The sequence below is a fragment of the Chenopodium album genome, chromosome 26 (assembly GCF_948465745.1).
Source record: "Chenopodium album chromosome 26, dcCheAlbu1.1, whole genome shotgun sequence".
Lineage (NCBI taxonomy): Eukaryota > Viridiplantae > Streptophyta > Magnoliopsida > Caryophyllales > Amaranthaceae > Chenopodium > Chenopodium album.
This window is the reverse complement of record NC_137859.1, coordinates 13,451,483-13,473,412: the sequence shown is the minus strand read 5'-3', so window position 1 is coordinate 13,473,412 and position 21,930 is coordinate 13,451,483. Positions and strand designations below refer to the sequence as shown.

Below are 21,930 nucleotides of genomic sequence, written 5' to 3'. Positions count from 1 at the left end.
ATGCAGGATTGTGATGATGATTTTGAAATTAGACTTGTACACAAGACAGATCCAGATGAAGAATCAACATCATTGCAGAAGCAGCAAGTTGAAATTGCTGAGCAAACGAATTCTGAAGCAAATGAAGGTCAAGAAATGGAGAATGCACCAGGAACTCCCCCTCAAGAACATAATATAAATCAGAATGAGGGAGATCTTGTTGAAGTTCCAGCTGAGACTCAAGAACGAGTTCCTACATAAGAACCAGTTAACAATGATCAGGAAAGATTGTATCCAGTCAAGGACTTTACACCTAAGCGATGGAAATATCAGAAGTCTCATCCTGAAGATGCAATTATGAGTGATATCTCAAAAGGAACTCAAACCAGATCTCAGCTTATAAACTTCTGTGCATTCTATGCAACCTCTCTTCTATGGAACCTAAGAACTATGTTGAAGCTTTAACTGACGCAGACTGGATTAATGCTATGCAAGCTGAACTAAATGAGTTTGAAAGAAATAAAGTTTGGCATCTGGAACAATAAGAAGACGTACTATAGGTTTAAAGTGGGTGTTTAGTAACAAGCTGGATGAGCATGGTATTATTGTCAAAAATAAAGCAAACTTGTTGTACAAGGTTTCAATCAACAAGAAGGAATAGACTATGAAGAAACATTTGCTCCAGTAGCCAGGTTAGAGGCTATTCGTGTACTTATTGCTTTTGCTGCCTATATGGGATTCACTTTGTTCCAGATGGATGTTAAATGTGCATTTTTAAATGGATTTCTAAATGAAGAAGTCTATGTGGAACAACCTCCTGGATTTGAAAGTCAAGAGTTCCCAAACCATGTCTATAAGCTTGACAAAGCTCTTTATGGGTTGAAGCAAGCTCCTAGAGCATGGTATGAAAGGTTATCAAAGTTTCTTTTGAAAAATGATTTTAAACGAGGCAAAATTGATAAAACTTTGCTTTTGAAGTCAAATGGAACTGATATCCTAGTTGTACAGATTTACGTAGATGATATTTTATTTGGTGCAACTAACGAATCTTTGTGCAAGTATTTTGTGACCTTATGAGTGGAGAGTTTGAAATGAGTATGTTGGGAGAATTAATTTTCTTCCTCGGATTGCAAATCAAGCAAACTGAAGAAGGAATCATGATCCATCAACAAAAGTACATCAAGGAACTGATCAAGAAATACAAGCTTGAAAATGCTAAGACCAATGATACTCCAATGGGTTTAGTAATTAGATTGGATGAAGATCCAACTGGAACTTGTGTTGATCAACCTATGTATTGAGGTATGATAGGATCTTTACTTTACCTAACAGCTAGTAGACCTGACATATCTTTCAGTGTAGGTTTGTGTGCCAGGTTCCAAGCAAATATAAAGGAGTTTCACCTGAAAGCAGTAAAGAGAATCCTTAGATACTTGAAAGGAACTGATGACTTGTGTCTCTTCTATCCTAGAAGTGACTCATTTGATTTAAATGGCTTTAATGATGCTGACTATGCAGGTGACTTGGTTAATAGAAAAAGCACTTCAGGTATGGTACAATTTTTAGGACCTTGTTTAGTTTCTTGGGGTTCCAAGAAGCAAAACACAGTTGCATTATCTACAGCTGAAGCTGCGTATGTGGCAGCAGCAGCATGTTGTTCACAAGTACTCTGGATAAAGCAACATGTTAGAGATTTTGGTCTTATTTTTGAATGTGTGCCTATTTACTGTGATAACACAAGTGCTATATGTATTTCTAAGGATCCAGTTCAGCACTCTAAGGTAAAACAAATCCACATTAGACATCACTTTCTAAAAGATAATGTGGAGCAAGGGAATATTAAATTGGAATTTTGTAATACGGAATATCAACTTGCATTAAACAGAGAAAGATTCGAGAAATTGAGACTGGAACTTGAGATGATCAAGCTGAATTGATTGCTTCTGAAGTTCCAAGATATGGCAAAGTCGAAAATAATGTAAATAGAGCAAAGAGAGCATTTAGCACAATTTTGGTGTGCTAAACATAGCTGAAGTGTCACCGTTGTTGATCACTGGAGGTTAGTTCATTAAACGCTTAATTAAATTTGCTAGTAGTAATGTACATATCTTAGAACCCCAACAGGAACTGAGTTCCCTAACAGGAACTTGAAGACAGCAAGCTTAAGTTCTTTGGTGGAACTTAATAAGCTTGGAGCCCAAGTAATCTACCTGAACAAAGGCGCAGCGCAACAATTATTTTAGTTAATTTTTTTTCTTCTAGATTATTGTTAATATGTTAAGTAGGTTATTGTACGAAATTTATTAGAAGCGTGACAAGTTGGCTTGGTAAATAAAATAATATGGAAAGTCATAAAAGATAGATTTTAGGAAAAGATTTTCTAAACGTTTTATTTCCTTTAAATCGGTTTGTTAAAAAGATAATTCTTTTTAACAAAATATCTTTTTATCTTTATTTTCCGGAAAAGATTTTATTCACTTGATTTACATAAAACCGTGTTTTAAAGATAAGTTAAGTTAACTTATTTATCTTTTAGAAAACCTACTTTCTATACGAGTGTTACTTGTATAAATAGTAGAGAGCAAAATGGTTTTAGGTTTTTGTGAGTTTATGCGCGAGGAAATCATTGTGCTATAATTGAGTAAGTTTACCAAGCTTCTAACTTGTCATATTAGTTTCGGATTTTGTGCATTGCTTACCTATCATACTAGGTGTCGTACACTTGTATTGGGTTGGGTTATTTGGGTGAGTTTATTGTTTATTTTACACACAGTTTTGTAAGCTTCTTGGTGAGGCTGAGAGTTTTTTATTTTGGCAGTACGTGTAGTACTTTGGTGGTATGAGTAAATCTAAGTGTGGTGCTTAGGTTGGGTAGGATAGGGTCCTATCAAGTAGCAAGTCCAGTAAGGATCTTGTGAAACTAAAGGTCCGTGTCTAATAGGTTGTAACTTGGTGTTTGCCCTATTATAGTGGAGTTTGTGTGTTTGAAATCCCTAAGGCAGGGTCGAGGTTTTACTTCTAATTGGGCCCTGAAAGGTTTCCTCGTAAAATCTGTGTGTTCTACCAAGTTCCTATATGCATTGTTTATTAATCCGCAAAAAGTAGTCATTAGGAACTCGATACAATTCACCCCCCCTCTTGTATTAATTGTCTCAACTAACAAGTGGTTTGTCTGTCATGCATCTCTTTCATACTTCCTCTGTTTCAAGATAGTTGTAGCCTATGGCTAAGTTATAGCTCTTGGTGGTCAGAATTGACTGGAGGTCTTAAAACATAATCATAGACTTGGGGGATGAAGAGTTGGAAGTTTGGATGTAGTGGAGTTATTGTGTAACAGATGGAATGCCTTCTCTCTCTCTCTCTCTCTCGTGGTGATTGTAATAAGGTTGTGGTGGTGAGTGGTAGGAATGGGTTAGTAGTGCCAATAATTTTCTTGTTTTGGTGGTGGTTATGGCCTGTTTGGTGGTCTACTTGGGTACAAAGGAGGGAGTTTGATAATTTGATGTCCTATTGACATCCTTATTCTTCTTTCTAAAAAAATGTGTCATTTGGCTGGGGTGTTCCGATCCTTCAAGGAGCTGGAGGCTTATATGGAAAACTTCCTAACAATGTGTCAGGCGTTTTGGGGTGCTTGTAAATGTATGTGATTCAGAATGTCGTGGTTGAGCCAGATAAGATGGTGAGCTATGCAATAAAATTTGATGGGGAGGCATGACTGCATGAGTTGCAGCTGCTAAGACTGTATCAAGAGGGGTGCGGGTGATGGGAGCTTTCATAAGGGCACATCCTGAGATTGGGTGGTTAAAGGTGAATATTGTCACAGGGTTGTTGGCTGAAGCTGGCTTGGGTGTAGGTGCTATGATCCAAAGCAATGAGGATGAGGTGTTGGTTTGCATAGTGGTTCAGTGGTTAGAGAAATTGGAGACGATTGTGGCGGAAACTTAAGCGTTATGTGGGCCTAAAAGTGGCAAAGGATGTTGGTTTTCGTCGGATTGTGGTTGAAAGTGACTGCTTCATGGTTATACAAGCTCTACAAAAGAAGCTGAAGGGTCTTAGTGCTTTCTTTATGATATTGAAGATATTTTAGAGGTATTTTGATAATGTAGTTTGGTCTTTAGTTGAGCCTAATGGTGATGAGGTCGGTCACTCATGATTTGGCACATTAATCTTGGGAATTTTGTGTATGGGAGGAGGAAATCCCGGGTAATTTAAGTGCCACTTAGAAATGGAAATTCTATTTTGAAATAGTTGAAGTAGTTTATTTGAGAAAGTTGTGCCTAATATATACTTCCAAGTGTACCAAAGCAGCTACCCATTGGTACTGCTGACTCCGAAAAGATCGTTACCAAATTGCCTATCTAGAAATTTCTCAATATCTCGTTTTTTTTATCTATATAAGTTTATATCCCGATTTTTTTTTTCAGAATCACATAACTGCTTCTAGAAGAAATTAAAAAACCTTAAAAGGAATCAGTTTGTTATTTTTTCCTAGCAAGTATTCAGAACTTCATCTTTACATATCCAACTGAGAGATCCACTAGAGTTCAAAAAGTGTTAAAAGAGACTATGTTTTGATTAATCAGGTGAGAGTTTCAAACATTATACGTCAATTTGCATAATAAAAATGTACCATAACAAAATAAATCAAATAAAAAACTATTTTCTGCTCTTTAGTTTACATGCGTAAGTTGAGACATGCTACTAGAGGATGTTTTGAGTTGCTCACTCTTCCATATGTTCAATTTAGCTTACTCCTCTCAGTATAATTGCCTACCTGACTTACAATTATATGAGAAAGAAGTAGTGAGCAACCTCATGAGTATGTCCAAGTGGGATTACTTTCAGATATTATATGGTTTCATCACTCTCTAGATTGGAATCTACTTGAAATTTTGTATGCTTAGTAATCAATTGATTGGTGCATATTTTAGTTTTTTTAGCTACTGAAGTTACCTTACATAATTTGAAAGTTATTGATCTTATTCAGCCTAGTGAATACATTGAAGTGGTTGAAAAGGCGACATCTTTGAGGAATCTATATGATGAAGAAATAAAGAGACTGCAACACAGCTTCCGAAATGGGCCAGCTAAAGCCCGTGGTTTTCAAGATGACTATGGGTTTCTTATTTCTTATTGCTCATGACCCTTGCCATTTTAACATCACAAAAGTCACATATTTATATTAGGAATTCTGCCTTTAATTATAAAATAATGCTCAAGTTTCTTTCTAAATAATCTGAATTTCTTGGGGGCGTCAATCGCATCATTGCTTCTTCAACTAAGGTTGTTTAAGGCAAACTAGCTAAAGTAGTATATCTTATGTCAATCAAGTAATCAATCAATGTAACGAGAAGGAAGAGAAAGGAACTGAAAGAAAAATGACTATTTAGTTCTATCTTAAATGTAGAAGTCCGGTGTCCAACCCATTGATTCTTTGCTGGAAATATTTTAGGATGAGTTATTCATGGATAAGGAAGGTGGAGGCTATTTCAACAATCCAGGGGAAGATCCTTCTGTTCTTTTGCGTGTTAAAGAAGATCATGATGGTGCTGAGCCTTCGGGCAATTTCGTTGCTGCAATCGACCTCGCCAAGTCGACCTCAATAATTTTGACAGCCAATCTGATCGCTACAGGAAAAACGCTGATCTACTTCTAGTAATAATCTATTTCCTTTATTTGAGTCTTGTATTATATAACTCAAGTATTTTTTCTTTTTTAATTTGCAAATTTTCTGGTTTCAGGCAACATTCCAAACAAGACTAAAAGATATGCCAATGGCAGTACCTTTGATGTGTTGTGCAGCTGACATGCTTGCCATCCCTTCCAGAAAACAGGTGGTTTTGGTTGGACATAAATCTTCAACAGAGTTTGACAGCATGTTGGCTGCTGCTCATGCAATTTACGATCTTAATAAAACAATACGTGCTTAATTTATAATTTCAAATCCATGCATTTATTTCCTTACTACATTATCTTCCATAATGCAATGCTTTCTTCCATGGTGGAACACTTTGTAGGTGATCCACATCGATCCAAGCGATCCAAAGGAGAGAAAATTTTGGGAAGCAAACAACGCCAAAATTGCAAATATGGCAAAAGGTGGCTTCTCTGAGGATAAAGTTGTTGGTCTCATATGCCAAAACTTCTCCTGCATGCCTCCTGTCTTTGATCCCACTTCTCTTCAAGCTCTTCTTTTGAAGGAAAAATAGAACAGTATTATTATGAATATTATCTATGAAGAAGCCTTGGTGAGTTTTTGTCATGCCGAGTCTCTGGTGTAAACTATGTATCTTTCTAAGCGTTGCTTAAGATTAGTTTTCTGATATTTCTCTTCGGCGAAATCTTGGTTAGGTTCACATATTACAGTGGATCGGATGCAGCTGCCACCCGGGGCAACTTAATTCTATTTCTGGTGTTTAAATATGTGTTACTTATGCATTTAGTTTGGACATGCGAGCTCTTTATTTTGAGTGTTTGAATGGGTGGTTGGGCTCGTGTATGTTATGTTTATGGCAAATTTGGTGTTTTCACCTTACCCCCATTTTTAATGTTACTTCTTATGAGGTGAGTGATGCAAGTGCAGAAGAGTATTTCATGCTGTGACCATCTGTTGATTGGTTAATTTGATGATAAAATTATGCATTTGTTGAAAAAGCAAAGTACTTAACGTTAGTAGTCCCACATTGAAAAAAGAAAAAAGAAGCATTTTATAAGTTAACAGGAGTCGCTTTTATTAATAATTGATTTTAGGGGTCGTTTGGTTCGCACGGGGTAATAGGAATGGAATGAACAAAGAGAATGGAATGAAAATAACTTATTTTTACCTTGTTGTTTGTTTTAAAAACAAAGGGAAACAATCCCACCACCACACTGCCACCACCACAACCACCACACAACCACACATTTCATTAATTTCCACCTATTCCAGCCACCAAACCCCTTGTCGCCCTTCGCTGGCCCTCCCCCGCCCCTTGCCGCCCTTCGCTGGACCTCCCTCGCCCCTCGCTGGCCTTAACGCGGCTCATCCCTCCCTCAAAAAACCTCCCTTAAATTAGCAAGAAAACCCTAAAAACTCTTCTCCCTCCCCGTAAAACCCATCGGCTAGCCCTCCCCCACCCTCGAAACCCTAGGCGCTAGGGTTTCGAGGGTGGTGGGAGAAGTGGCTAACGATGTTAAGGTGATGGAGAAGCGTTTTTAGGGTTTTGCGGGGGGCTGTGGGATGTTTTACGGGGAGGGGGCAGATTTGGGGGGCAACGGGAAGGGCGACGACAAGTAGGGGAGGGGCGGAGGCGGTGCGACGACTGTCAGGGGAGGAGCGGTGATGCGGTGGATGATGCGGTGGTTGGGTTTCTCGGTAGTGTATGTAGGTAGGAAGGTGGTGATGTGGTGGTATGGTGGTGGCTAGGGAATGAGAATGTAAATACCTTGGGGGAGGGTGGGGAATGAACTTAGAGGGATTTGGGGGAATGAAGAGGGTAAAGAGAATGGGAAAAATGGTCTAACAAACAACAAGAAAGGGAATAAGGGCAGTTGATTCTCATTCCCTTTAATTAACCACAACCAAACGGCCCCTTAGTATGGAACCTTTGATAGGTTTGTAAGTGGAAGGGCGGCAGGGTCTTTTCTCCTAAGTTGGGTTTAATGGTTTGAGCAAAGATAAAAGCTAAAACTACATTCTCCCTGACAAAAATATAGGAATAAATTTTGCTATAATTGATGACTAAGTGGATGATGTAGCAATGTAGCATGTTAGATACGCCAACATAAAACTTCCTCTATTTTTTCTTCCACTTCTTTGTTTTTTTTTTAACTTGGTAAGTCCCTTAATTCGCGGAGCACGTATGTCTATGCAGAACCTTGATCATATAAATTTGAATATCAATAAGTATACATTATGAAAAGTCAATATTTGAAAAATATACATTAAGACGATTCCAACAAATATCTATATGATTGTATTTTTTTATATAACATTGTACATACTCCGTAATAGATTATGTCAACACCGCAAAAAATCAACATGACATTTAAATGAAAATGGAGAGAATACTACCGGTATATATGTGTTTTGGCATGTTTAGTTTCACCTTATTTTGCTTGTCAAACCTAAAATAAATTTATTTTTCTAACTTGATCTATTATGAACTTTATTTTTCTAAGAGAAGGTCAGTCCAAACTAATGAAATGTTTCGTCAGTCCGCACTGACAAAATGCGGAAATTTGATATCCTCAATTGGCGGGATGATATCCTCTATTGGGTGAATGATATCCTCTATTAGTTGGATGATACCCTCTACTAACTGGATTATATTCTTTATTGGCTGGATGATATTTCTACTACCTGGATGATATCCTTTATTGGTTGGATGATATCCTCTACTAACTGTGTTACATCCTTTATTGACTTGATGATATCCTTTATTGGCTGGATGATATCCTCTACTATTTAGATTATATCCTTTATTGGCTGGATGATATTTCGACTACCTGGATGATATCCTTTTTTTATTGGCTTGATGATATCCTTTATTGGCTAGATGATATCCTCTACTAACTGGATGATATCCTTTATTGGCTGGATGATATTTCTACTACTTGGATGATATCCTCTATTGGCTGGATGATATCCTCTGCTAAATGGATGGTATCCTTTATTAGTTATATGATATCCTTTATTGGTTGGATGATGTTTCTACTAATTGGATATCATCCAACCAGTAGAGGATATGTACAAATTATTGGAGGATATATAAATTATTTGATGGATCAAATGTATAACTTATTTGATGATATGTATAATTTGTTTGATAATATGCATAACAATGGTGGAACCTCCATTGAAGTGTTCGTACTAAGGACATGGGTATAACATAACTTGCTCATTTCTCAAGCAAAATACATGCATATGTTATCAAAATGCTCACGATTCAACATACAATCATATGGGATAATCAATTTCAACAATTATACATCACATAAGAAAGCCCCACTTCGATTTGTGTGCATTTTCGGAAAAAAAACGAGAATTAAACTCTCTCTCTCTCTTTCACCATGAATGACCTCGCTTCTCTCATTCACCATTGATGTCGTCATTATCATCGTCATTGTCGTCTAGAGGGGGAGACACCATTGTTGTCATCATCGTCATTGTTGTCTTTATCGTCATCGTCATCTCCTCCGACTAACGATGCGTTGGGTGCAGCTTGCCGCACCCAATACTTTGTATTTTTCTAATCTGATTGTTTGCTTTTACTCAACTTTGACTTTATATGTACGCTAATCTATAAGTAAAAAAAATATTAAGTGTGGTCTTATTAGATTCGTAATTGCTCAAATTTTTTTTTTATGAAATTAAAGATATTGATAAAAAAAATAAATAAAAAATAGGAAAATTTGTATATTACCACCCAAATGCAGACTTGTTTGAAATTACCACCCGTTTAAATTTTTATTTTATTTTACCACCCTTAAATTAAAAAAGTACTCAGATTCCCACCTTTTTCATGAATCCGGTGGCTTTTCCGTCAATGGCGGCTACCTAACTTATTTCCCTCCTTTTTTTTCTTCTTTTCTCTCAATTTACCCTCTCACTATTCTATTGCACTCAACTAAACCCTTCCTTTTTTCAATTTCTTCATCAAATCTCTGAAAAACCATCGATCTTCTCTAATTTCTGAAATTCATCTATCATTAAGAACCCTAATTCATGAAATTCCCCAATTTCCCCCAATTAATATGTGTGAAGAACCCTAATTCATGAAATCCCCCAAATTCCCCCAATTAATCTGTGAAAAGAACCCTAATTCATGAAATCCCCCAATTCGTAATTCATGAAATCCCCTAGTTTCCCCAATTAATTTGTGCGAAGAACCCTAATTCATGAATTCCCCCAATTTTCCCATTAATTTGTGCAAAAACCCCAAATTTATGAATTTCCCCAATTTCCCTAAATTAATTTGTGCAAAGAACCCTAATTCATGAAATCCCCCAATTATTTTGTGCGAAGAACCCTAATTCATGAAATTCCCCAATTTCCTCCAATTACAATGTGTGTAAAACCCTAATTTTAAAATAGAATTGAGGATACCTGATTGCAAATTGAGCGTTTGCACTTGTGGGAGATTCGTCTTCAAATACAAGTTAGCAAAATTTGTGAGAATTTGGGGTAGAGACAACAAATTAAGTTTAAGGAAATGAGTTATAGAAATAATCGAGGGGGAATTAGTAATGAAGGCTCAATATAGCCATTATGTGGGTCCTAGTAACGGAAAGTTCATTTGATTTTCAAAAAAGGTGGGAAACTGAATACTTTTTCGATTTAAGGGGTGGTAAAATAAAATAAAAATTAAACAGGTAATGTATACTCAAAAAATATTTTGAAAATTCAATTGCCAAACTTTCGCTTCGGCATCTCACAAAAATAATATGTAATCAAAATAACACGATTTACGTATATATTTTCGAAAGACTAAAAAAAATGGTATTATAACAAATTGATGTTCAGAAAGTTTTGACAGTAGTATAGCTGAAAATTATGTGAGGATGTCAAAACTTTTGGTCCTTTTTTTGGTGTGTTTAATAGATTGACATTGTTTTCACTTGTAAATGAGCTAATGAAATTTATTGTACCAGTTGTAATTGAGACAGTTCCTCCGGGTGTTTATCATAGTATGGTAATTGGGTTTGGAAGTTGCTTAAATAAAGAAGATAATCAACCTCTCTACAACCTGTTTTTAAGAATGGAAAGGTCCCTCAACGAGCTAAACAAAGCATGGTCGGGAGCAAGGAAGAAACACCCACTCACGCAGATCTCTGTGATGCATATAAACCATACAAATGCGTGTTTTACAGTTTCTTGTACAAATCACTACTCAAAGCATTACAAGTTCTTTCCAGAATACAAGGATATGCCACTTTACAATTTCTAATACAGCAAGCTCTCTTTGCTTTTGTGGCAGATTAACTCTAATACATACTTGCAAACTAATTCCTCTCCTTGCTTTTCTGGCAGATTACCACTACTACATACGTGCAAACTAAATCCTCATTCATAAGTTATTCACTTGAGCAATGTGTGCAACATTGCAGATCTCAAACGGAAGCAGTAAATGCGTGGCATAACCACTAGAAACCAGAATTCATCATATACAACTACCTTGTCTTCGCCAAACCAACCAAACACCTACAGAAGCCTACATGTTAAAACCACTCTAATGCACGGAAATCTAGATGTTTCACCTTCTTCACAACCATAGCTTCAAGACATCAACATAATAGGCAGGCCATGCCCTCTCTGCTACCTCAAGACACTCTAGGCACAAACCCTAACATTGCCTTATTCGTTTGAATAGTTATAATAATATTCAATAAAAAAAAGAGCAAATCATAATCATTGTCGGTGTCCTTCTGGCAAGGCAACCACATTATGAAATGGTACTGTCCTTTTTGGCATGGATCCATCTTCACTTTCATCATCATCAAACTCAAGGAGATAACTGCACAAAAACAGTTTATTTGCAATTAAAATCAGTCATCTATGAGATGTCAGATACACAAATCAAATACAATTATTTTTTCCTGAGCAAACTAATTAACAATCCTATATCAGCGTATTCCTCATTGATCAGACTCAAATAGAATTACAAATTGTTTCACATTCTAGCTACCCAGAGAAATAAGATCTCCATTTGAAATTTGGGGTAACAAAATCAAAGCAGCAAATTATTCTCCTACTCCGCCTAAGACACACCCCTCCCCAAACCTAAAATACAAAAATGTAACAAATAACGCAGCAGAGGTAAAACAATTCCATAGTTTCTTCATAGTTTCTCAAGTGCATTTACATATTAGATCATTCTACATTAGCATCTCGTCCTTTTTAGTTTCTTCAAGCAAAACATAGAATTCTGCAAATTCAATCTATTCACCAAATGAAAATTTTTGAAGAGGCAAGATAGTACTCACTCATCAGTCTTCCTCTGGAAAAGGTAATATGGACCGCAATAACACCACACCAAGAAACAGTGATATGAAGCCAATCTCAGTCAGATACATTCCATGATATTTGGCTTCTTAGATTAGAAGCTGCAGTTTTTTGTACAGGATATAAAGAAACCAAAATAACGATTGATTTGATATACCTTGCGATTTGGATTCACTACTGTTGCTTTGTACAATGCTGTTGTACCAGGATACACAGCCAAAACTGCTCTGCCAGGAGGGAAGTCCAGAGCAGTAGAAGGATCATTCCGTTTGGGGAAAGGTATGATATGTGAAGCAGGAAGCTTATATTTTCTATACAAGGGAAAAGCAATTTTATTTAATATGCAAAACAAGCAATTATGACACATTAAGTATCAGTCAAATATATACCAAAAGTAAAACATGCAATCTAAGAAGGGACATAAAAGAGGAAGCAATTAGCTCACTGCAAACATACAAGGAAAAAGAAAGCAGTTGCCATAAATCCAGGCATGGAAGAAGGCTATGATACTTCAGAATATGTTCACACTAAATCAAACTTCAAAAAGTGAAACAACACGTAAACCCAACACCCCCCACTCCTCCCAACCAAATTAGAAATAAGTCATTCCAGTGTCCACAAATGCAATGTGTAAAGAAGATTATATAAACTTCAGCCATGCATCATAAAATCCAGTCCTGGAAGCTATGATACTTCAGAATATAAATCAAACTTCAAAAAGTGAAACAGTACGTAACAACCCCCCCCCCCCCCCCCCCCGCCCAAAAAAAAAAAAAAAAAAACCTAATTAGAAATAAGGCGTTCCAAATGTCCATAAATGCAGTGTAAAGAAGCTTATATCAACCTCAGCCATGCATCATTTACTTTTGAAATCAACGAGAACTACAATAAGAAAGAACTTTTGATTTGTAGGTCAAACAAGGGAGAAATTAGCATCTAAGAGAAAAGTGATTAAATGCCCAGATGCAAGACAACATGATCATGGAATTCAGAACCAAAGGCAACATAATAGGAAGCTAAATCACAAACAACTCAACACAATGAAGCCAATAGATTTGGTTTAGAAAAATATTCACCAATAAGAGGTACAACTTATCCCGTAAACTGAAACTGATTAACTGATCAGTGTAGGTACACATTCCTATTTTACAAAATATGAGGAAAGCTTCAGAAGCCTGCATGTTCTCTTGCAGTAGAATTGTCAAGTATCTAAAATAGCATTAAGCACATCAAATCAACAATTGAAGCTTCCATGAATCAACAAGGCTTACAAATGTCAAAACCTATTTTATGTTTCATATCTTTAAACCAAAACAATTCATTAATCAGCCTATGAATACATAATTCCAATCCCTTCAACGCTTGTCGATTTCTAATGGAGTCAATCCTCCGCAATTTTTTGGCCTTTTATTATTAATGGACTTGTGAATTGTGATGACTAATTAAGCTGTGATTTCATCAGTAGTAATGTAATTGAAGTAAGCTACTATTGAATTAAGGGTTGATTAAAAGCAGCAGCATGGGTATAACATTTACAACACCAGCCCAAAAAAAAAAAAAAAAAAAAAAAAAAAAAATCAGATTACAGTGTAAATCGTTAGCCAAATCAACTTCATAAGTAATCAATCAAAATACATTTTAAACAATTATTATTCTATGGTAATTGTGGTAGAATCTTCTTTCAATAATGTGTGTGTACTTCAATTGCAAAATTGAGATTCAGCTACTTGTCTCAGTATTAAAAACTCACAGCAAAACTAAGTTATAATTATCAATTGATTGAAAAAAAGACATTGAATGCCTACCTCAAAACAATGACCTCTTACTAGGGTAGAGTTTAAAGCACTATAACAAGACTTAGAATTTAAATAAAATTATAAAAAAAATCAGGAGCTCCAAAAACATGAAAAATATGGTTTAATGGACATTGACAGTTTACTATAGCACTTATCCCAATTGCAGATGCAATATGTAATACTTAACAAAACCACTCAAACACTCAAAAAAAAGAGCAGCACAAGAAATTGATATTTCAAGCTCCCTGATTGACCACAGTTCCCCACTGTGCCCAACAGAAAAGAAAGGCATTTAAAGGTAATTTAGAAATATAAATTTTCTTGGAGTTTATCATCCTTTTTCAGTCAGTACAAAATCCTTAGATATCTCCTTCAACATTGGCAAAATGGAAAAATTTAGATTGAACAAGATTTTAGATTGAACAAGTTTCAGCAAGACAAGAGCAACCGTGGAATAATGTAAATGGAACTTTAGGGACAGTATTCGATTTTTTTTAGTGAAGAATGACTAAATAAAATTCAATATAAAACCTATATAAATTCACTTTTAATAATAATAATAATAAGACAAGTACCATAAGTTGGCAATGATACCAAATGGGCCCTAAATTTTCTTGCAATAGTTCATTATTTTAACTTTCAACTATCTTTATAACTTGACTTTTTGCATTGTTCAACGAAAACATCCAGGGAAGTTTTCAACAAGTATCTCCCAAAAGTAACGAGTTCCCATGATATAGAATGGTTGATATCAAAATACTGCACACTGTGGATCCAATGAGTACTCTGTGTAGGCTACGATGGTGATAGAAAATAGATTTGCCTGTCCTTTTTTTTATCTTTATCTACCATGTAAAGAAATACAAAAAGGCATGCAATCAGTTCAATTCCCCAGCATTTAGAATGGTAAAAGCCGACATTCATGAAGGTAGTGAAGTATCATGATTCGCCATATCAAACCAACCAGGAACAGATATGAAGTGGGCTACCTTTGGCCACCACCCTCTTCATCGTCACCAGGTTCCTCATCAAGTACTTCAAATCTGAGATTGGAAATACTGAGAATTAGAATATGGGTGAAATAGGTGTAGAGAATTGTTCAGAAAATAACAAGCAACAAGTGTTGAAAATGACTAAGTGGAAGCAATCACAGAAAACTTTAATGGAATTAGCTACTAAAACCAAGTATCATGCCAAGACCCTACAATATATTTTAAAACCCTAATCATTTTCCTTAAAAAAAAGTAAAAACTGTTTTGTTAGCATATCAACTACTAGGCTACAACAATTTTTAAGTTGCCTATGCTATAGTGTACTGCATCCACCTAAGCACCTTCCTTCCATAAGTTTACCCCAGATAATTATATAAGCAAGCAAGTGATGCAACCTGAGACAGAGAAGGGTAGATTAGGAAAAGAAACTGAGAATTCTTCATTAATAGGTCAGGTGAGAGAATAAGCAAAGCATTCAAGACTCTTTGAAATTGGTAGAGTACTCAACCTAAGGTCTTACACCCTTTGGAGATCAACACCTCTCTCTCTCTCTCTCTCTCTCTCTCTCTCTCTCTCTCTCTCTCTCTCTCCCCCTCTCTCTCTCATTGCAACCACTTAAACAACACTGTGATATAGTACTAACATGATGCATAATCATCACCGTGATTACATATTTACAACGAAAACCTTGCCTCCTCCCAAAGGAGGATAATGGAGATAAAGGCCTTTGGCTTTCACTTCGTCCCCTTAATCCGTTCCCATTCCTATGTACCAACTACCAAAGATAGATTTTGAATTAGTTAGCATCTCACTCTTAGTTCTCTCCTCATTGCCATGTACCTATAGAATCATGAGAAATGTTCTCCTTTACAATATGAATCATCCATAGCTCATTCAATCTCACTGGGAAATCATGTGTTACTTCTAATCGAGAAAACACCATATATGTTTCCTAATTGAACACTTGTGAAAGGTACAATGAACACCAAGATATCATGCCCAAATATAGTGCTCAAGAGGGCTTATTTAGTAAATGAAGACATCATGCCCAAATGCCAAGGTGCTCACTCAAAAGATATTGAGTTATGGTAATCTTTGCTCCTAAATTAGTTGTGGATTATCTATAGAGAAACAAAAATAGCTTTTGCGGCTTATCCAAAACTGGTACAATATGGCAAAATATATACTTTGAATTAAGCAAAGGCAAATAACAGATCATTCAAAAACAAGGTAATAAGTAAGATTTGTACTCACTCTCTTGTTTCCCTGTCATAATGCATCACTTTCACCACAATATACTCGTCCTTCTCTGTTTCATCTGTTGTAACCCTAGCTGCTACCTGAAGACACATCAGCCCAGTACTAAGATCTTAGAAGAAAATCATTTAAAACTAAAAATTCAATGTACAGTAGAAAGTAAAACGGATATATACCTGTTCACCTTTCAAACTAGCAAAGTTATCAAGTTGGTTTCTCATGGAAGGAGAGACCCTTGGGATATCAGTATCATTTTTCTTCTGTTTCTTCTTCTGCTCATTACCTTCTGCAACTCAAAATCAGAAATAAGGAAACAGTTTTCTATTTTTTTGGTTTTTAACAAAATGAATACTTAATGCTAAACAATAAGTAAATTTATTTCTTTCATGAAAAAATATGAGTTATACTATATGATGCTTTTAGAATTGACAAGTCTCTTAAAAACTAGTATTCAAGTATGCCAACCTTTTGTTTGGGTAAGTTTATCTTTTGACTAACAAAATACCAACACCTACTCTGGAGTATTTTAAGAAAATAGTCAAAATACATAAACCCACTCGGGAGAAAATTAAGAACATACATACACCCAAACCGCACACTAAGTCCCAAAAGCAAAACACTTTAGGTTTGGTAAACTAAAGATGAATGATAAGAAATTTAAAAAAGAAAAAAAAAATGGTTGGGCATGATTCAAATTTAATCGTTCTTTTAAATTATATATCACAATTCACAAGGGAGTTTCAGAGGAAGAATAAAATATGAAACCAAAACAATAGGAAAAAAAAATAATAATAATAATGAAATGAGACTTTTTATTGGGGGACAAAAATTATTGGGTGAACTAGGACAAATATTTGGGGACTGAAAGGAATATTAATAAAAAATTTAAGTCAAAACATATCATGGCCTAGTCCTATCCTATGTTGTTTCATTTTTCAAAATTTACATTAAATTGTTGCTTTAGACACACATTAGGGCTCTTAAAGAGTCATGTTTAGCGAAAAGGCCAAGCTGTTATAGATGAATAATATACACACCTACTCTTCTTCGTTGCTGCCCAGGCGGCCCAGGGGGGAGCAAAGCATCCAGCTGACTTAGTAAAACATTTGATACTCTGTAGGGTTTAACCATATAATCAGCTCTTCTAAAAATATCAAAAAATAAACTTCCATAATAAAGCTTAGGCAAAATGCTTGTTAACATATAGCTAATGTTATGTACCTCACTTCAGTTTCAGCTAGTTCCTTAGCTTGGGTGTACAAGTGCTTAAGCTTCGATAAAGATGTGTCCCCAGGCTTTTCAACTACTTCAGGATCTGCACCAAAGTAATCACCATTTATTCTTCAAATAAAATGTCCTGAGTTCCAACTTCTATAAAGCACATCAACAAGTAGCTCAATCAATCAACCAAAGTAAAAATTACCCTCTTACATTGTTACCTTTTTTTTTAAGCATTTTTCATTTGATAATAGAAGCAATTTGCTGTTTACGATTATTAAAACCACTTTCTTTGGGATCTGTTTAATTTGTGTAGTCAGCAATTTTATATGCAACTCCTACTCCACTATTCTTTCTACCTATTATTAATTACATCATTTACAAGAGTGTAGAATCTGTTGGTGATTTACAAATGGAGGGTCTATTGCATTAAGCTACTCGAACAACAGTTAGCTTTTCCAATTGTTTTCATTCTTATAATATCGAAATAAGATGGACAATATACTTGCTCACAACCACAAACCCATTCCAATTTGTTAAAACAATTCCAAGAGACTGCAAATACATCCAACTCAACAGCAACAAAAAAAATGCAGAGATAGGATTAAACGTGAAACTGATACATGACTAAAGCTTTCATCCGATCAATCATGTATAACTCTACACATCGAGGTCATATAAGGTCACATGAGCTTATAAATTTTCCTACAAGAGTAAAAGAAAGGATAAAAGACTAAATTACAAAAGAATAAAATGAAGTTAACACCAATGAGCTTATAAATGAACCTGGCCATGTGTTTGCACTTTGGCCTCTTTTTGTTTGATGTAAAACATTTTCAATGAAAAATTAATTTTCATGGAAAACATAATTCAAGGAAAACCACACTTGCAAGATAGTTTTCCTTTGTTTGGTTCTTACAAGAAAAGGTAAAGAGAAATTAAAATAGGGGTGGAAATGTGGAGATGGATGAGAGGAAAGTAAAAAGGAGAAGAGAGGAAAATGTAGCTTCCCTTGTTTTGTGAAGGATAATGTTTTCACCATTGTCCATGCAATTTTCCACCATTGAGAAAATTATTTTCCACCCCTTCAAAAACCAAAACAAAGGAAAATGGGAAATAATAGGGAAATCAGTTTCCATGAAAATATTTTAAATCAAACCAAACGGGGCCTTTATCTCTTGTATCATGCTCCCAAAAAGTTCCATTGGTCTATAGATATGACAAACAACTTCATTGTGCAGCTAAAGGTTACTCTACTTGCTGCAACCAGAAGGACCTCTATACAAAGTATAGAAAACAACTCACTATAAAAGTCTCCAAAAATATATCTTAACATGTCACCTTGACCTCTCCTTATACCATTCCCTAAGACCAAAAAATCTCAAATCATATTCACAAGACATTATTCAAGAAACACTCAAAGGATAACACCCCCCGAAATCCTAAGAGAATTTTCATATATTATGAAATACTTCTCATGATTTCACATATTTAGCCAAAGCAGTATCACAAGATGTTCAGGGCATTTGGTGTCTTAGCCTCCTCGGCCAAAAACGACCCAAAAAATATCAATTATGAAGAATAAAAAGTTATGCTTCTCCATTAACAAGTATCTATCCATCAAACCACAAAATGATTTCTATCACAAAGTTTACTTTGCATTATATCTCAAGGAATTCTGACAGTTCAATCAAAAGCCAAAATCATAGAATTTATTACAAAAAAAAAAAAAAAATAATAATAATAATAATAAAAAATAATACCGAAGTTTGACACTTAAACATGTACCCATGCTAGACACAAACAATTATTGGAAAATAAATTAGATAATCCCACCATCAACGGTACCACATAATGCTTAAGCCCAAACCAAACACATAGGAGTTGATCACATTATTATTTTTCCAGCTTTACAACCATACTAACCGGCCACTCTATAATACCATATTCGAGTAATCAATCATGCTTTTCAATTTCAATCAGAAATTAAGCGGCACAAATCAATTACTTATAATTACCCTCTACAATTTAATAAACTAAATCAAATTGAAATTGATCAATACAATATTGAAAAAAGAAAAAAAAAATAATAAACAAATCAAAATAAAATAAACAGCAAAAATAGCAGAAATGAATCATATACTGAAATTGAAAGGAGAGAATAGTAACACACTGGTTTGGAGCTTCTTATGAAGCTTATTAATATCAGACAACACTTCTTCCTGCTCTTTCCGAAGGCGGTCGAGCTCCTTCGAGTTGTCCAGAATGCTGGCAATTTCCGATGTAGACATTGTTGGTGAACTCTTCTTGCAATTGTACTATACTTCCTCTCTTTTGTATTTTTTCATTTGATTGAATTTATAAACAGCACAATCTACAAATTATAAAGAAATAAATCATCAATAAAATTGACAAAAAAGGGAAAAAAATTAATTGTATATTATTGGGAAAAAAATCAAGAATAATTAGGGCTGATTATGAATTGATTTATTACCAAACAAAAATATATTCTTCCATAATTACATAATTACATGATTCTTTAAAACATTAAAGGATAACATAATCACATAATAAGCAACCAAATTTGACTTAATTATCAAATGTAGGATCGAAAAATCACGATAAATTTTCATAGTTACGAACATGAATTATTAAAAAAAAACACGGTAATTATAACATTTCATTATTACAGTAATAATTAATTAATTATAACCAATAATTCAATAATCTACCTTAAACGAACCCTAAATTATAATGAGAAATTAAATTAACGATCAATAATTAATTAATTGAATGATTAAACAATTTGATAGTACCTTGAATAACCGCAACAATGTAGGAGAGAGAGGGGATGTGCACAGTCAGTGCAGCGAAAGATCTAAAAGTAGTTAAAAAATATATGGAGTATGAAGTATATTTATACTGGATAAAATTAAATTTTGTAGAAGTTTTGTTCTTATCTATTAATATGATCGTTTTTATAATGCAACATCTATTTTAGGTTAAAGTCATCTACTGTATTTGATTTTTAGATTTTAATGCAATCGTAATATTTTATGAATATATAAATATAAATGTTTACGGTCAAAATAACAATTAATTTTTTTTGCATTTGAATTATGGGTCTATTCACATTTACTGAATTGAACTGAACTGAACTGATTGGAGCTGAACTGAATATTTTATGAGAGAAGGAAATTAGGAGCTGAATTGAACTGAACTGAACTGATTGGAGCTATACTAAACTGATTGGAGCTGAACGAAACTGAACTGAAATGAAATTAAGCTGAATTGAATAGGCCCTATATTCTTTGGTTTTAAACTACTACGTATATAATATGAAGTATTTAAACTTACAATATTCGCAATATTATACATTGTATTTTGAATCTTAACTACATGTTCTTAATATTTGAACATGAAGATTGAATATGGAGTATGTTTTTGTTGCTTTTGAATTCATGATCATTTGTTTTAACTTCATGTTCTTTTAGGGTTTATGTTCATTTGTTAAAGTTTCTATGTTCTTTAATTGAACTTTTATGTTCATCGAGTGCATAAGAGCATCTCCAATGGTTTACAAAAAGAACTTGCTTGCAAATCAAATTAAATTGTAAGGAAGGCCTATAGGTTTCACAAAGGTGGACAAAAAAAATGTCATAATTTCTAGTGATCCCAAGAATTATTAACCATTCTGATTTGGACTCATTTTTTAACCCAAATTCATTAAATTACTAACCTACCCCTTAAATTATTTTACACAAACTCTTATTGACTCACCACCACCCTACCACCACTAGTTCACCACCCAACTCCCACCACCACCACCTTTTCTCCCTCCTCCGTCCCTAGCCAGTCACCCATACCCTTTCCCTACTACTCCACCTCCATCCCCTGCCCGCCCATCGCCTTCCCCTACAACCCTTCCCCAGTTGCTTCATCCTCAAAACTAACCCAAACCTACTCCAACTCTGATGACACTGCGATAGTTAGGGTTTCGAGGGTGTGGGTTGCGTTACACAAAGTAAGGAGGAAAAGAGATCTGTTAATGTAAAAGGATGTCTCTTTCATGAAACCACTAATATTGTTAACAATTTTAAAGTTAAAATCGCTAATACCATTAACAGTTTAGAGTTAAACCAAATTAAAAAAATTTGACACCCAACACCGATCCTACGTGGACGGTATTTTGGGAATTTATTTTTGTTTTAACGATTTCGTTGGAAATCATTCAAGAATATAAGATATGCAACCCCGATCGTAGCTTTGATGAAAGAATGTTGTATTTGATTTAACTGTCATATATTTGTTATGATTTAATATTTTTGTAGATCTTGTATAACATTTTTTACTATTGAATCATATTTGTATGGAAAAAAAACTTTTTCTTTAAAATAAAACTTATTTCTTGCCTTCTGCTCATAATGATGAGCATATGAGCATAGTGCACCCGTGTAATCCCTCGTATTTTTAAATATATTATTAATGAAATTATATTTTATTCATAATATTTATTTATATTTTTTCGGATTTAATTTTAAAAGTTTCAAATTATTTTTGGGTTTGATGAACGATTTTATTACAAAGAACTTTTTATGAACCTTTGTTCAATAATTTATGTCCAACAAACAAACCAAACCCACTTTACTTTCTTAATTGGCCCATTAATTTTATGAGGCCCAATCTTAAAACTAACCCTACACCA

The 21,930-nt window shown here is 34.7% G+C and overlaps 1 protein-coding gene across 2 annotated transcripts; it reads right to left on the bottom strand.

Annotated features, from left to right (window-relative positions):
• Positions 1-11,011: 11,011 nt before the first annotated feature.
• LOC145616476 (SAGA-associated factor 29 homolog A-like) lies at positions 11,012-20,176 on the bottom strand. 2 transcript variants are annotated; one of them, XM_081671204.1, is made up of 10 exons: positions 20,042-20,176; positions 19,399-19,599; positions 17,229-17,322; positions 17,045-17,121; positions 16,184-16,293; positions 16,005-16,090; positions 14,748-14,801; positions 12,120-12,273; positions 11,944-11,957; positions 11,012-11,474 (listed from the first exon to the last, which is right to left on the bottom strand). In XM_081671204.1, the coding sequence occupies exons 2-10, from the start codon at positions 19,514-19,516 to the stop codon at positions 11,369-11,371; spliced, it is 813 nt and encodes a 270-aa protein (XP_081527330.1). In that variant the 5' UTR covers positions 19,517-19,599; positions 20,042-20,176; the 3' UTR covers positions 11,012-11,368. The 2 variants fall into 2 exon arrangements, with proteins under 2 accessions (XP_081527330.1, XP_081527331.1); XM_081671205.1 differs by having other exon boundaries at positions 16,184-16,290.
• Positions 20,177-21,930: the final 1,754 nt, after the last annotated feature.